At 35.6% G+C, this 16,993-nt stretch overlaps 1 protein-coding gene across 2 annotated transcripts in view; it reads left to right on the top strand.

Annotated features, from left to right (window-relative positions):
* Positions 1-16,993, top strand: part of VWA8 (von Willebrand factor A domain containing 8) — a 278,183-nt gene that overhangs the window by 104,396 nt on the left and 156,794 nt on the right. For both annotated transcript variants that reach the window (XM_012723268.1, XM_012723269.1), the window contains exons 21-22: positions 487-558; positions 14,982-15,058. In XM_012723268.1, the coding sequence (XP_012578722.1) occupies positions 487-558; positions 14,982-15,058 (149 nt within the window). The remainder of the gene's footprint in view (positions 1-486; positions 559-14,981; positions 15,059-16,993) is intronic.

The following is a 16,993-nucleotide window of genomic DNA, read 5'->3' as shown; positions in this document are numbered from 1 at the left end:
TAGCTATTGTGAGCAACTTGGATTGTGTTCTTTTATTATGTCATAATTCAAAATTTTAAATATGGAGCATAAATAATATTTAAAATCTGAAACTTAACATTCATTGGAATTAAAAACAAATCAGTATAAAATGTTCCAGGAAATCTCTAATTATTTTAGAAAGTCTTTATTTTTATTAGCAAGTGTTAAATATTACATTAAATGATAAGACAACTCTATATAGTTTCATAGTTTTAAAACTCTGAAATGTTGGTCAGTGCTTAGTGTTGCTGAGGTAATCTGTTTTAGATTTTTAGTATCAGTAACATCATTCGTTATATAACTTGCAACCACAGCGTTAACGTTGTTCTTTTAAAATCAAATTGAATATTATATGTTACGATGGATATTTTACTCTCCATGGCAATATTTTCATATTTTCTGACTTAATTTTCTAGCTTCCCCTCATTACAAAGACGCCGTTAACCTCTATTCTTACTCCTGTAGCACATGATAGTCATGGAAGATATGCTCAAAGACTTTCTTCTTGGAGAGCACCTATTACTGGTTGGTAACCAGGTGAGTTAGTTATGGCTGGAACCTCAGGATTAATGAATGATTGGTGGTAACAGTTTAAAAGCAGTAAATTTCTTCCTTGTTGAGGTAAGTTTTTAAAAATGATTATTTTTCCAGCAAGTGACTGGGTTAATTAAATCTTTTCCTTTCTAAACTTTAGAATTACCTCAGGACTTAATTCACCTTCCATTTAATCATCTGTCATGTCCTGCTCATTCTATGACATAAATAGCTGCTCTTCTTTCCCAGGTCTGTCATTCTAGCTCAGCTCATCATTTCTTGTCACTTGGATTACAGCAGAAGTTCCCAGGTACAGCTCAAACAGTCTTAATGCCTGCTCTGACTTACTTTTCACTCTGCCACCACTTTGATATGTGTGAAACTTTTCTTATATAAGTTTTTTTTTTTTTTCCTTAGTTTGTCTCCCTACAACCCTGGGGTATAGTTTTCAGTAGACAGGATCTGGCCTCTGCCAACGCATTCTAGCCCGAACCATAGCCTCCTCCTCTCTCACACTCTGTATTAGCTGCTTGACCCACTCTGAACTTCCGTCAGTTTCTTACCCCTGCGCTGGTCCTTGCTGAATGTTCCTCTCTGCACTCCACTTGACATACCCATCCTCTGACTCACAGGAGCACTTCCTTTTCCTCTAGCTGAACTAGGTTTGCCCTGCTTTTCTCTCCTTGTCACCACTCTAGTAACAACATGTCACTGTAGTTACATGTAGAATGACTATCTTCTCTCATCTTATCTGTATGATCCTCCAGGGCAGGGCCACCATTCTCTGGCTTATTGTAGCCCAGGTTCTTAGTACAGTAGTTGCTACATGGTAGATACTCAGTATATGTTTATGGAGGGATAGATGGGTATTTATATTTAGAGGGTTCTGATAATTTTCCTTAGTGAATTATCAGATAATGAATAGCATCTTTTTTTTAAAAAATGGCCTTATAACTTAAGGACATTAAGGTTTCAGTTTACTCTTTGTTTTTTCTTATAAAAGCAATATATTTTTGATATATTGTGTCCCTTAACTTATAACTTTAAAATGTCTTTTTTAAATGGGTCAGTTGAGTGATTTGCTGGTTGAGAACGGAATCTTGGATGTTAGCTGGCTAAAATAGCAACTTTATCACAGATGGCTGTGTGACTTTGGGAAAATTGCTTATTATCCTACACATACTCAGTTTCCTGATATCTAAGTTGGGTATAAAAGTACTATGTACTCGATTGGGCTGATGTGAAGATCATATGAGATAATTCATGGAAAATGCTTCATACATTACCTGGCTCAAAGTAGATGTTCAATTAAAAATACTCTGGTTTCACTGTTTTGCTTTAAAGGTATTTTAATATTCTCTTGTTTCATCTTTTCTAAGCAAGAATTAAAAGGAGAATGATAAATTACTCATGATCTTTTTTCCCCCTCTTTTTAAAAAATCCTACTTATTTAAAAAAATAGTATTTTCCTGGCCCTCCCTGGTGGCCCAGCAGGTTAAAGCACTGCACTAAGAAGCTTAAGCACTTCCACATGAGTTCGATCCCGCCTGCCCCAGAGGAGATCCACATGGCGCGGCAGACCTCTCCTGACCCGCCCGCTGCAGCCCTCAGCAGTGTACTTCATCTATCTGCCTATTCTGCTACCCACTCTGTCCCTGGTAAATCCTCTCACCCTCCACATCTCTGGCCTGTACCCAGTTCCGTATGAATAAGTAAATACTTCTTTAAAAAAAAGTAGTATTTTCCTGATAAGCCCATATGCCAGGGAAGGATGAAGATCACTTACTAGTGCAGCATTTGGTCCTTGATATTGAAACTCAGGAAGTCAGTTTCTTACCTCTCCTTGAAAAACAATAAGTAAATAGCCCAGAATGCTTCACAAACTCATCATAAGTACTTAAAGTGTGGTACATTCTCTGTTATTTCTAATAGTTTCTGCCACTAGCTGAAGGGAGAATCTTCTGACTTCTCAGCAGCAGCAGATCAGATAACAAAGAGAGAATACCAACAGTATTTAGAGGTAAAGTTTGAGGTATAATTTTCCTTAGGAGCCAAGGAGATATTAGAAAATACTATTCCAGTTCTATCATTTTATAGATAAAGGAAAAAAATTCTTTTTAAGATACAATAACAGTATACTCACTATTACATAGATATTTGTCCCTAGAAGTCAAGCATTGATGTTCAAAGGCTTTGAAATGTCCCAGGTGATATTGATGTTCTGGGGGTGTAGTATGGGGAAAACAATTAGGTTTCTTGTCAAAGACAAGGTCTCCAGACAATAGAGTCAGGGTTTTCCAAGATTCATACAGGTAGAAAGGGTAAAGGAAAGAAGCCATTCACCAGAGAAAAAGGGATTGGTGACAGCTATGCAGGGTGAAGGTTGAGCTGGAATAGATGGTCTGTGTTATGAGAAATGGAAGAGGCTGTGAAAGTATTTTGATGTATGGAATAAATGCAAATGCTGGAATCATATCTGATGTGCTACTTCAGTCCCAAGGAAGAGAACAATACTAGGCTCCATGTTGAACATGGGGTGGAGTTAAGAGCAACCACGTCTCTACAGGCATCTGCAGATAGACCTCAGCATCTAGTGACAGTAGAAGTTAGCACTGATGTTCAGGCTTGCCTAAGGTTGAAAGCTGAAGGCACTGGATAGGAACAAGGCAGGAGGCATCAAATATGGCAGACTTTTTTCTCTCAGCACAGTCACAAACTCCACCTGTCATCAGTGTCTTGCCTTCTTGTACCCCTATTCTACCATCCTCCACTTTGGAGAAAGTAAAAAATTACCATGGGAGATTGTATTCAACATAAATTTTCATTTCATGAATTCTTATTCTTTTATTAGAAACCTCTAAGTTTTTCAGTATTGTATAATCCAATGTTGAAGGAATTTTCAGATTTTTAATGTAAATTCTACTTATGTCCATTAAGTTGTTTAGTGAAAATATAGGACTTGCTCAGGCTATCATTTGATATCTTCCATTGTCTACTTTCAACCCAATCGCCCATTCCTCCCCCTATATGCTTGCCCTCAGTTAAATTAAGCATTCTGTTTTCCAAACAAACCTTATCAGTAGTACGTTTATGCCTGTGATCCACATGCTGCTGCTGTGTTGCCTCCTGATACTCTTTCAGTGACAATGATGGAGCAAACAAAAGCTAAGAATTCGAGACCTACTGAGATTTTTCAACTCTATATGATATTGGATAGATTGCTGTTCCCCCTTAACAGACATTTTTCTGCTTTCCTTTTCCTTTTTTTTTTTTCTTATCTATAATGTGATAAGATTGGAATAAATCATTTCTAAGATCCTTCTGGCTGTAATATTCTCTACTATGGTTCCTTAAGAAACTTAGCTCAAATTTTGGCTTCATTCTCTGAGCTATATAGCATATTGTCTATAGTTTTCTTTTGACTTGTAGAAGGCATCTACCTTCCATCTCTACTAGTGAGAGAACACACCCTTTGAATCTTAGTTATTTATATAGTCTCCCTGATGCTTGCATTTTAGTAAGTAAGTAAATATTTGTTGATTGGGTTATTGTATTGTAAAAAGCCACCTAAAATAAATTCCTAATGAATAATCAAAATGCTTTGTAAGTAATCTGAATGTAAAATTTAAGCTCAGTTGTATCATTTCCAGGAGATTCAGAGACAGATAGGAGTTTATTTTTGTAAATTTGCTGCTGTTAAGTAGAAGAAACAAATAAATTAGAATCTATGGAGTGCCTGCTTAAGAGAGTAAGTAGATAGTGGTCCATTCAACTGTGCATGGTTACATTCTGATAGGGTCAGATACTGATAATATCAACAGTGGGTCAGAATAATGAAATAATAATTTGTAAGAATTTCTAGTAATCACATACTAATTAGTATTTAGCTAATTAAATGAGGAGCAGACTTCCAAAAGAAACTTTACAGGTCAAGATGTGACATCCTAGCTGACACTGATGCATCTTTGTATATGCTTACCTTTAAAAGGATAGGGAGTAAAAGTTGGACCAGTTACTGGTTAAAATCTTAATTGAACTCTAGAGTAACATCAAATTTCAGTTCATTGCAAACTTATTTTCAAAAGCTAGCATTGGTGTTAAGATCCAATCAAGATTTTATGACTAGTTTCCTTTTTCCTCAACTTTATTGGGGTATAATTGATAGAATTCTAAGATATTTAATGTGGATAATATAATGCTCTGATAGGCCTGTAAGTTGTGACACAATTCCTCCCATCTAGTTTGTTAACACATCCATCACCTCACACGCATACCTTTTCATTGTGAAAGCATTTATGTTCTATTCTCTTAGCAAATTTCACATGCAATAAAGTATCACCAACTTTAGTCACCATATTTTACATAAGATCCTCAGACCTTATTCATCTTAGAAGTAAAAATTTAAGCCTTCTTGCCAATCTCTCTCTCTACTTCCCTCATTCAATAGCTTCTCGTAACATTTTTAATACTATGTAAGAGTTTCACATAAAAAAAAATCCACATATATTAATACCTTGCATTTTTTGCCTTTCTGTTTTATTTCGCTTAACATGGCTCCTTCCAAGTTCATTAGGATTAGTCTCTCGACTGCTTCCATTTGATACATACAAAGGAATGTGAACCTCTCTACAGTATTAGTTGATGAATAGAGAGTAAGCTCCCCAGAGACTGGTGTTTTGCTAAGGATAAGTATGGAATTACGGGTTTTCATTCATGTGCTTTCCTAGAATTCGATTTCTTTTTCCAGAATGTGTACTTTTATAGTCACCGTAACTCAGGTTAGCTTAAAAAATTCTCGCTTTACTTAATAGTGGTATTTCAGTATTTACATTTTATGTACTTTCTTGCTTTCACCTTTACATGGAGTAGTATCACTAATGTCTTCATTCAGATGCAAAGTAACAGCCATTTGGAAAAAGTCTATTTCAGTCCTATAGTTTATTTTGAAAGCATTGTAGCAGTTGATATGGCTCCATTTTTTCCTTTTTCTAAAACATTACAAGATAACTACTCCAAAAAAAAATTGTCAATTAGGAGTGAAGCTTGAGGATTAAATATTGACAGAGAAGCCAGCAGTGGGTTTGGTATAATTATACAATAAAGGGTAATGAATACTCTTAATACAAACTGTCTATAGATAGATTCAGACAGCCTTCTGTTTGCCAACTAGAGACTGGCTGAAGTCCATGAAAGAAACTTTTCAAGAATTGATATTATAAATTTAGAGATGCTTTGAAAGATTGCTCTAATTGTAGTGGCAAGCTTTTACAATGAGAAAATTAAATGGAATCAGTATGGATTTTGAGGTATCTCAAGGTTTACTGTCTTTATTAATCCCACTCCACCTTTTCTTTCTATAGAGTGCTATTTTTTCTAAGAAACTGTGACACCAGATAAGATTTCATGACCATTGAAAGCTAAAAATGGCTCCATATACACCACTTAATCATAGCAAAATAAAGTAGCCCACATTTTATTTTGGTGAAATAAATTGATTTTTTTTTTAAATCTGTTTTCTATTTGGGATTTTATGGCACAGCACATTGACTTTCCAGTAAGTGAAGAATTGCTGTCAGCCAAAGGAACAGGATTCCCAGAAATTACATGTCTAATGGTCCCTCAGTCTATAATGCTGCCTATTCTATAGCCATTTTAGTATGCTGTTGACATGCTTTATTCTCTACCTACTGTAATTATAATATTATGTGTACCTTTTGTGCACTTAAGAGTTTCCTGATGGCTTTTTCAATCACAGTATAAACTTTTTTTTTTAAGATTTATTTATTCATACAGAACTGGGGTACAAGCCAGAGGTGCAGGGGTGGTGAGAGGCTTTACCAGAGACAGAGTCGGGAGCAGAACAGGCAGATCAATGAAATACACTGCTGAGGAGAGCAGAGGGTGGGTCAGGAGAGGTCTGCTGTGCCGTGTTGGTCACCTTTGGGGCTGCAGATCGAACTTGCACTGAAGCAGCTGTGGCTATCTTGCAGTGCTGCATCCTAACTCATTGAGCCACCAATCACAGTAGAACTTTAAGCTTTTCTGAGTGGGGGGCAGGGAGGGAAGAAATGTTTATTTTCAAGCCAGTGATGTTTTCACTGTCCCAACTCCAGCTCAGGAATAAATTTGTTCCTTCTCTTATCTCATCCTTTTGATTTGTAGGGCTATGTTCTACTTAATCTATAAAACCTTTAAAGTGAAAATGTTGAACTATAAAAAATTTGCAGCCTCACGGTGTATAATTGTCTTTTGTCTAAAAACTCCCTAAGAATAAATTTCTCTTTTGTAAGAGTTCCTGTGTTTCCAGAGGCAGCTGCATTTTATCAGGCATTTGAAGAAAAACATTTTAGTAATGTGGGCTTCTAAACTATTGAGGGAATTCCTTTCATGAGAACTATTTTTAAAATATGCAGAGTGCTTTTTTAAAAAAATGAGAATTTAAGGTACAAACTTACATCTACAAATTCATTAAATCATGGGGATGTAAAGCAGAATGACTATAGTTAATACTCTTTGTCATATTTAAAAGTGGCTAATATAGTAGATCTTAAAAGTCCTCATTATGTAGAGAAAAGATATAATTTATAACTAGGTATATATGTATAGTGACAGTTATTAACAAGACTTTTTGTGATCATTTCACAATGCACACAAAAAATCAAATCACTGTGTTGTACTCTAAAGCTAGTATAATTAAAATTATGTCAGTTACACTTGCAAAATAAAACTTTCAAAAAAGAAATGAATATTTAATTATCTACATAGAATTATAGTTTCAGGTTTCTTATGATAGATAAAATTACAGAGCAAATCAAAATTGAACTTACATTTAATGAGGTAAAATTAATAAATCATAATCACTTCCAGATGAATGTAGTCCAGTAAAATCACTTGCCATGATTTTTCAGGTTTTTTGTTTGTTTGTTTTATTATAAGCTAGTCTTTTTACCATTTCATTAAATAATAGCAGCTTGGTGAAATTTTTATATTTAAGCTATCCTTGTATCCTGCTTCCCATATATTTTGCCCTTACCAAGTCTCACATACGATATGAAAGTTTGAGGCCCAACTCTGTCTTTGTATCAGGTACAAAGTTAGCCGTGGCTGGGTTACATATCAGAGGCCCCACCTCATCCTAACTTTCACATTCTCCATGTTTTACGTATCTGAGTACTGAGGTACTCTTTGCAAGTTCTGATCTACCAGCAGTAAGATAAATCCAGAAAGCGTCTCTTGATTTTTAAAATTCTGACTTAAAAATTGAAAAGTGCGGCCCTCCCTGGTGGCGCAGCGGGTTAAAGCACAGCACTGAGAATCTAAAGCCGCTTCCTCATGAGTTCGATTCCCGCCTGCCCCGGAGGAGACCACATGGCGTGGCAGACCTCTCCTGACCCGCCCGCTGCTCCCCTCAGCAGTGTACTTCGTTGATCTGCCTGTTCTGTTCCCCACTCTGTCTCTGGTGAAGCCTCTCACTGCCCCTGAGGCTCTGGCCTGTACCCCAGTTCTGTATGCACAAATAAATAAATCTTTAAAAAAAAAAAATTGAAAAGTGGTTCTCATGCCTGTCAGATAAAAGTTCTGTTTATAAGGAGACAGTTCAAATGACCTATGACCTGACTCCAAACCTCATTTATAATTCTTCCAAAGTAGGGTATCTTGCTTCCCTGAGTTTTCCAGGCCCAGCACTTCCACATTGTTTCCCTTATTTAGTGTTGTAATCCCTCATTTGTGCGTATCAAAATCCTGCCAAATTTTAAGAACTCAGATGTTTTCCTTCTATTAAGTCTTTTTAGTTTTCCCCAAATAGCAATAATTTTGTTTTTCTCTGAACTTATGTAATATTTTATCAGCATTTAATTTAGTTTTCTTTTAAAATTGTATGTTTTATATATCTATAGGTTTCTTAAAAGCAAGGATTAAAAATGTTTGAAAAGGTTGAACTGTGTGTTCACAATCATGTAACTAGGTATTGGCAGAATTAAGCCTTAGACCTTAAAAGCTGATGGGTCTCTCTTTTTTTTTAAATCATACCATGTTCTTATACAACTAATAATAATAATTAATAACCATCTTGGGTAGAGTACTTAATAGCTCAGGTATGCTGTACATACAGAGTACAAAGCAATTAAGTTTTTCTGTTATGAAAAGTTCTTAATATATAAAATGAACTCCCTTGTACCCAAAACTTAGTTTCAGTGATTGTCATTTTGCCCAACTCGTTTTATCTAGTCCCCAGTACTTTTTTTTTTTTTTTTTTTTAAAGATTTATTTATTTATTTGTACAGAGCTGGGGTACAGGCCGGAGATGCGGAGGGCGAGAGAATTCACCACAGAGCGGGGAGCAGAACAGGCAGATCGACGAAGTACACTGCTGAGGGGAGCAGCGGGCGGGTCAGGAGAGGTCTGCCGCGCCATGTGGTCGCCTCCGGGGCAGGCGGGAATCGAACTCATGAGGAAGCGGCTTTAGATTCTCAGTGCTGTGCTTCAACCCGCTGCACCACCAGGGAGGGCCCGTCCCCAGTACTTTTTAAATGTCATCTTTTAATACACTATCCTTTTATATAATGCTTCTCTTATAAATAACCTCACCATTTAATATAACCAAATTCTATTGTTATACCTAACAAGTTAATAATAACCCTTGATAAACTCTGGTACCCTATTTTCAGTTTTCCTTAATTATTTCCAAGGTCATTTTGTGGTTGGTTTTTTTCACTTAGCATCCAAATAAAGGTTGATCATTGCATTTAGTAGTTGCACCTCCCAAGAGGAAAGAATGATTTTTACAAAGGAAAGGTTTACTTTTTTGTTATCTTTATCTCAAGAGGTATTGATCCATTTTCATGAATACAAATACTTTATTCGAAATTATAATACCTCTGTTGATGAACGTCTGATGAGGAAATATTTTCTAGAGTAAATTTCCTTAAATTAGCTTAAGTTTGATTAATTTACAAATGAAATTAAACCATACCCATTTTTTTAAGGCTAGAAGTAATTGCTTTCATTTTTTAATTTTTCATGTTTGATTTTAAAATCTTTTAAACACTGAAACTCAGTCAATATTATTAGTACCAATTAAGCAGGACTCCTATTCTAGATGATTAATTCTGTATGATTCTGTTTCTCATTCCATCTATTAATTATAAGTCTATTGTGATCGAAGATTTAGCTTTTCTCCTGGGAAAGGGTTAGTAAATGTTTGTTGAATTATTTAATATTGAGATACTGTGAATACTTTATTGCCAAAATTAAAGAATGTGTTTTTTCTAATTAATAATTGAACTGAGCCCTGCCAGATTGCTACTGAGCTACATCAGAAATATACCATGTTGCTATGCCAGCATAATTGTCTAATATCTGTAGAGGGACTGAACAATTTGTTCAGAAATTTTCTTGTTTGTGTCCCCAGCTGGTAGTGGCAGCAGGGAATTTGATAACTAAGTGTGCTGTGCTTGTAGTAGTTCCAGCCATTGGGAAGTCTCAAAGCTATGAAAAACTTGATTTCATTAAGTATAATGACACTCATCTTTTTTATATTATATTATTGTGTGTCCCCTTTTAAAACTCTTGATTAGTGAAATTGCCTGAATTACAATCTGACAAATTTTTTTTTTTGCCATTCTGCCACATTCTCTCTGTCACTTAGTTTGTATCCAGTGTTTCATAGTATTTTTCCTACATTTACTGTGAATCTATACCTCATCTTTACAGACACACTGATTCCGCTCCCGGCCCCTAGCCCCACGCTTTTTGCCATGGTTGCTTTGGTCATACTTAATAACCGAACAATCCCAAAGTATATCACAGTCATTTATAGCTACTCACTATTTCAAAGGGAAATTGTAGGACGTGGATTTTATTATTCTTGTTTGAAGGAGCTTATGACTTAACATGAAGCTTTCTAAATAAGTCTGCCTTAGAGCATGCATGTGACTCCTGTGTTCTGCTCCATTTGTCACAAAGAATCCATTTATGCAAATGTTAGGATTATTTACTTCGATCTTCAATCTCCATTAGAAAGTTTGGAAAATAAGAAATTTCCATTGATTGTATAAACACAGTTTGTTTTATTACTGGAAGAATATAAGAATCCGTTAATATTTAAAGATCCACTTGTCCAGGCCCTCTTTATTTAAAAGAGCAAACCTTGACTCAAATGGTGGTAGAACCTCTACCTAGGAGAAACTGAGCAAGGATCATAGTCCTAGTCCTAACTGCTAGTATAGTAAATATACTTTCAGGAATTTTAAGCAAAGAATTCAAAGGTTTAACATGTGCTAGAAATTGTAAGGTTAACAAATAAGCAGCAACAATTAATTTCTCCTGGTTTTACTGAAATATTTGTTTATTTTGTAACTTTGCTGTTGGTATTTGCTAATGACTTTCATATAATAGCTTTTCTAAAAAGGAAATTAGGACACAGCACACAAGAAAAATTTCTAAATATTGTACAAACTGATTAGCTCCACTAAAGTTATTAAAAAAATTAAGGGAAGGTGGAAGCGGGCCCAAAGTTGAGACATTCCAGAGAGCATGAGGGAAAACAAGATTGGCAGTGGCAGTCACTTGAAATCCATTAGTCAGTTAGTGCAGATGAAAAGATCACACTTGACTTCCATGTTGTCACTCAAGGGGTTCCTGGACACACATTTTAAACTATATTATAACCTTGAAGTGATTGATCTTTGGCTCTATGACTCTGAATTATAAAGTCTCAGGCAGATCTGTTCAGGGAGGCCACCTCTTGACAGTCTGTTTGGCAATGTGGTGAAACAAAATAGCCCCATCTGTTTATTTAGATGCCATTTGTGTGGAGTTCTTCACTGCCGAGCACTGCAGTTTGCTTTTCTCCAAAGACATCCATTACCTCCCACCTGTAGGGCTGTCATGAGGACTCAAGTGATTGGCACCAAAGAGGTTGTGTGCACACCGAAGAGGTCCCCATAAATATTAGCCTCCTTCTTTGTTTGCACAAAGTGAGCATTAGTTTCCCTGAAGAGGTTTCTATCTCCTTAAATCCAATCAAATCACATTAAACTCTTTCCCTTTCTTCCCTCCTTCCCTCACATTTAAATAGTTACTACTCGCAGGTTATATTTGAGTCACTGGTGATAGGGACCTGAATAGAAAGCCCATGATGTCCTGGAGTGCTAGTCCTCAGAACTGAGGTGCCTGACAGTTCACCAGAGTACAGTGTGGTGAGTGCTATGAGAGACTGTGGTCTAGGGCTCCAAAGGAAAAAACCATTGTAGCGCTCAGAGTTGAAGGAGAGAAGAAAAAGACAAATCTTCAGAGAAGTGAGATTTCATCAAAACACTAAAGGGGAGTGGAAGATGACAGAACGATAGGGAGGCTGCTTTTCTAGTCAGAAAAAATACATGTTCAGAGCTGTGGAATGCAAAGGTTCTGCTGACTGATTAGGAACATGCTTTAATGAATCTTGCATTGGCCGACACAGCAAGCTTGAAGGTTTATCTGTTTCTGTGGGGGTAGGGGGGTGCTTCAAGGCCTGTCAATGACCCTTTGACATTAATCCCAGGACAGTTGCTCTTAGCTCAAATATGTTAAGCTCAAATGTGTAAATATGTTATGAAATGGGATTCAAGACTCACTTTCTCTTTGCCTGCTCTCCTTCCTCTTAGCCTTTTCTGCCACCTTATTCCTTTAACGCTTTGACAGGATGTGGATAGATTTTCCCAAGTTCTATATTTTCTTGTCTAGGATGAAAAACCTAGAAGCCTTTTTTCTGAATAGATTTTACGGCTAATGTCTTTGAGGAAACAGGCTAATAAAATAATAAATCTGATAAAGTCAAGGGAGTCATAGAATCCTTCAAAGTTTTCTTAAGATAAAGATTTTATCTATATATTTTTATTTTTATGAAATGTTTTTATTGCAGTAACATTGGCTTACAACACTACATATTGTAGTGGTATAACTTTGTACCTCTTTCTAGGTATGCTAACATGATGGTTTCTGATCTTTTCACAGAAACTGGAAGCATTCTTATCCTCAATTTGATTCCTGTATAACTTAATATATTCCCTCCTTCTCTTAACCTTGTAGTTAAAGGACACTCTGAATCCCAACTCTGTGACTGTTCTTCCTCCTTACATATTGTCACAAAAAACAAGTTGGACAGGCTCCTGGGATGATTTATGTTTCTTAGGATCTCATTTTCAAGCTCTTTCTATTCTTCAAAATTTTCACTTAAATATGATCAAGTTTTAATTATGATGTGAAAACTATTTGGTGCTGGCTTTCAGTAAAAATATACAAATTCTATATACAGAATAATGAGTAGTAAGTAAAGATAAATATGCATAAGCACAAAATGAAAGATAGGTTATTTGTTTTAGCAGTTGCACATTGAGTAATGATTTGTTTTCTAAATATCGCAGTGAGGAAAATGAGTATGTAGCTTTTATAATGGAAAAATAAGATACTATTTACGTATTTATTGAATTAACGTAATCCTGAGGATTTTCTGTTCCAGACAAAGACTTATTAGCTAGAGCAGGTCACTATATCTCTTTTAATTTACTCAGGATATTTACAGAAGTTCCATCGTGGCTAAGTTTTTGGCAATTCCTAGAAGAAATTACCAGAGCTTTTAAATGAAATTGAAAAAGTAAAATTTGAAATACCCTGACAAAAGAAATTGTTGACTGGCCTGTTGTGAGTCCAGGTGTAGAAGACCAGACAGGGCTCGCTAGGAGTCCAGGTAGGTGAGGGACTGTCTTTGGTAGTGACAAGGAATTGAAGAGAAAGCATCAGGAGTTGGAAACACATACTTCAAAGTAGCATATACAAATTTAAGCTGCCTTTTGAAAAACTAGATTTTCCTTCCCCACCAACAAATATACTTTTCTCATATTTCTCAATTACTGCCACCATTTCACATCTCAGCAAATGTTACCACCTTCTACCCCATTGCTCAAGACATAATCTGACTTCCTTTCCTCATCCAGTTGTGACATCTGATCTGTCACCACATTCTGTCAGTTCTTTTCCCTAAATTTCTCTCAAAATCATCCTTTTCTCTCTTTTCCTTAGTTGAACCCACCTTTATTGCCTGCCTAAAAATTTAAACGAGTTGACAAACTGCTCCTCTTTGCTTTCATTCTTACTCTCAGCTAGACTGTTTCACCAGAATGAGTTCCCAAAATCAAAATCTACTTCATTGGTTTCTCATTACTATTAGGAAATGGCCCAAACTCTTCAGTTTTCCAAAAGCATTATCAAAGCTACATCCTGCCTCCCATTCTAGACGTACTTGCCATTCTCTTCCTCCCTCTTCCTCACTCCTACTTCATTGTCTTTTGTTCTTCTAGACGTGCCCAACTCTCCTGTTCACTGCTACCAACAGACACTTACATATAGTGTTCTTTGTACCTAGAACACCCTCTTTCTCTTTCTTCCTTTTAATTCCCCCTTATTGCAACTTAAATATCACTGTCTGTATTGAGCCCTCAGGTTAAATCTTTAAGTATCTTGGATGCACCAGAGCAAAACACTCATCATATCTGTATCTGTTATACTTGCTTAATTGTCTGTGTTGTCTACTGGAATATAAGCGGTGAATGTCATCAGGTGCTGTAGCTATTTTATTTGCAATTATATACCTCTTTCAACTAGTGTAATATCTATAACATATACTTGAGACATTAATAAGGACTGGGTGATTAAAGAAAAAAATCAGCATTTGACTTAAGCAGAAGTAAAGTATATTTATCTCCTGCAACTGAAAACCATACTTGCAAAGAACTAATTAGAAAAATCATGTTTTTATACTTACTTGATCATATTTGATGCCACTCTTCAAATCTGATGTAGTTAATATTCTGCTGTAAAATCTAAAATTATACAACAAAACTATAGGAGACTAAAAATAATTATGATTTTATTTTTAAATAAGAAGGACTTAGAACTAGTGTATTTAGAAGTGAATTTAAAAATAAAGAACCTTGATGTCATAGAAAATGTACTACACGTGTTTGGCATTTTGGTTTTCATTAAAAATAACTTACTGGCTCTCCCTTGTGGAGCAGCGGGTTAAAGCAAGGCACTAAGAAGCTTAAGCCACTTCCTCATGAGTTCGATTCCCGCCTGCCCCGGAGATCACATGGCGTGGCAGTCCTCTCCTGACCCGCCCGCTGCTCCCCTCAGCAGTGTACTTCGTCGATCTGCCTGTTTTGCTCCCGACTCTGTCTCTGGTGAAGTCTCTCACCCTCCGCATCTCTAGCCTATACCCCAGTTCTGTATGAATAAATAAATAAATCTTTAAAAAAAAACAAAAAACAAAAAACAGTTACCAACTAGTACAACTTTAAGAAAGTATATTTTGGTAGAAGATTCTACTGTCTCTTTTTTACCTCCAGAGTAGTGTCTCATTTTGTTTATTATTTTTTGTATAATTGCAGGGTGTAGGAAAAAACAAGATCGTTGATAGATTCCTCCACCTGCTCAACAGACCCAGAGAATACATCCAACTGCACAGGTAAGAGTTAAAATAAAACCTCTAAAGATCTGGTTTAATCATTTATTTTTCTTCTAGTACAATTTAAAAATACTTTCTCAAAGGTCATTTTATAAACAAATTTCATTTCTATTCTTCCTGCTCTTATCTCTCCTGTCTGTTAAAGGTAATAAAACCAGGCAAAATTTATTTTTAAAGTGATTAATGCTTTATAAACATAAATTAATAGATGTTCTGTGGACAGAGGGTGATGAACATTACATTCTAGGAGCAGATTTCATCAACATAAAGGCTTTTAAATTAGAAGAAAAATATGTAGAGGTTAAGTCGACTCAAACAGGATCTGGAAAAAGCTCACAAGGAGAAACAATAAACCACATGAATCTCAGATGTGGGATAAGAAACTCAAAAATATGGAGGAAGTTAAGTCTTCATTTCTATTTTAGATGTGTAATACTGAAGAATTTTTTTTGTTATATTAACATTCCCACTAATTTCAATGCAAGCAGTTTTTCTTTATTATATACAGCTTCAGGGCTATATTTGCCATGAAATATAAACTCACAAACTTTGAGAGAACATATGTTTTAAAGGACCCAAAATAGCAGTCAAAAATAAAAATGTTTAGGACTTATCTGATCTATTGGTGGCGTACTTAAGCATCCTTTGTTTAATTTAGATCCCTTTTTAAAGGTTTGCAATGTTACCATCTAAACAAGTGGTCACAGTCAATTTAGTTTATGGATGTCAGTCCAACAAAATTAGTAATGAGTCATTCATAATATAATCTTGATAGAGAAAACCATCACCAAACAGGAGTAAAACATACAGTCAATATACTTGTAACTATGGCCACCTTACATTTTAATGATCACATCTGATAAAATAAGCAAGCTGAGAAATTGAGGGCTTTAGTTAAAAAGCAAGATATTGTCCTAAGAGTGTGACTTAGGAAATTCAAAAGAGTAATGGATCTAATTACTTTTCTAGTTTGTATTTTGAACAGAAGAGATTGCAGGACTCACATTTGTGAAATGCATTTGTTTACATGTTTTTCCACAATATTGTGTTAATTTGACACCAGAAAGGACACTTGATATGTTAATATACTTAACTCTCTCCTCCTGGATAAAAGTAAAGTTCTACATTAAAGTAAGAATTATCTTTGGACTTTGAATAGCTTATGTTACCAAATTTTTCATTCGTCCTTTGTAGATGAAGGTGACAGCACAGGTCCAGTCATTGGCATGACCTATGTATGCTCTTGGTTATTTTTTAAATATTGCAACCCATTATCATACAGAGTTTCCTGGTCCTCCAGGATAGTCTCAACCTCTTCCTTCAGTGGAATTTTCTTCCTTGTGCTCATTCTATTCTGAGCTGGAAAATTCTGTGTTTTACAAGTTTTAAACTTGTATCTATACTTGTTCTATACTTGTGTTTATTTCTCCATCAAAGCTGTACTCTTTCCCCACTAATCTCTCAACATTTGGCCCATTGTCTTTTCACATGAAGCTTTTCTAACTATCATTCTGGGCATAAGTTTTTTCTCCTCTGAAGCTCCATTCGGCTTTCTTACACAAAAAGAAAGTGGAATTTGTACCATTGTGATAGAAAGAACACAGATATTAGAGCTCAAATCATGTTTTCACCATTAAATTTTTGTGACCTTGTACTTCTTATTTCATAATTTCTCTACATGCCAAAATGAAATAATGCTTACAGAGTGGTTGTGAAAATTAAATGAAAGAATGTGTGCAAAGGACCAACCAGTACCTGGCACATTTTAGTCACTAAATATTTAAAGAAATGAATAGATGCTAGTTTCATGCCACATGCCCCACATTCATAACTCACCAAAATCTACATTATAATTCATTGCTATTTATTATCCATTCTCTCCCTTTTCCCCAGTTATGTCTGTTCCGCTAAGAGAACTTTTTGAGATATCAGGTT

Source organism: Condylura cristata, unplaced genomic scaffold (genome assembly GCF_000260355.1).
Source record: "Condylura cristata isolate star-nosed mole 26May11 unplaced genomic scaffold, ConCri1.0 scaffold00010, whole genome shotgun sequence".
NCBI classification, from domain to species: domain Eukaryota; kingdom Metazoa; phylum Chordata; class Mammalia; order Eulipotyphla; family Talpidae; genus Condylura; species Condylura cristata.
Note: the sequence above shows the minus strand (reverse complement) of the source record. Positions and strands in the feature narration are given on the sequence as shown.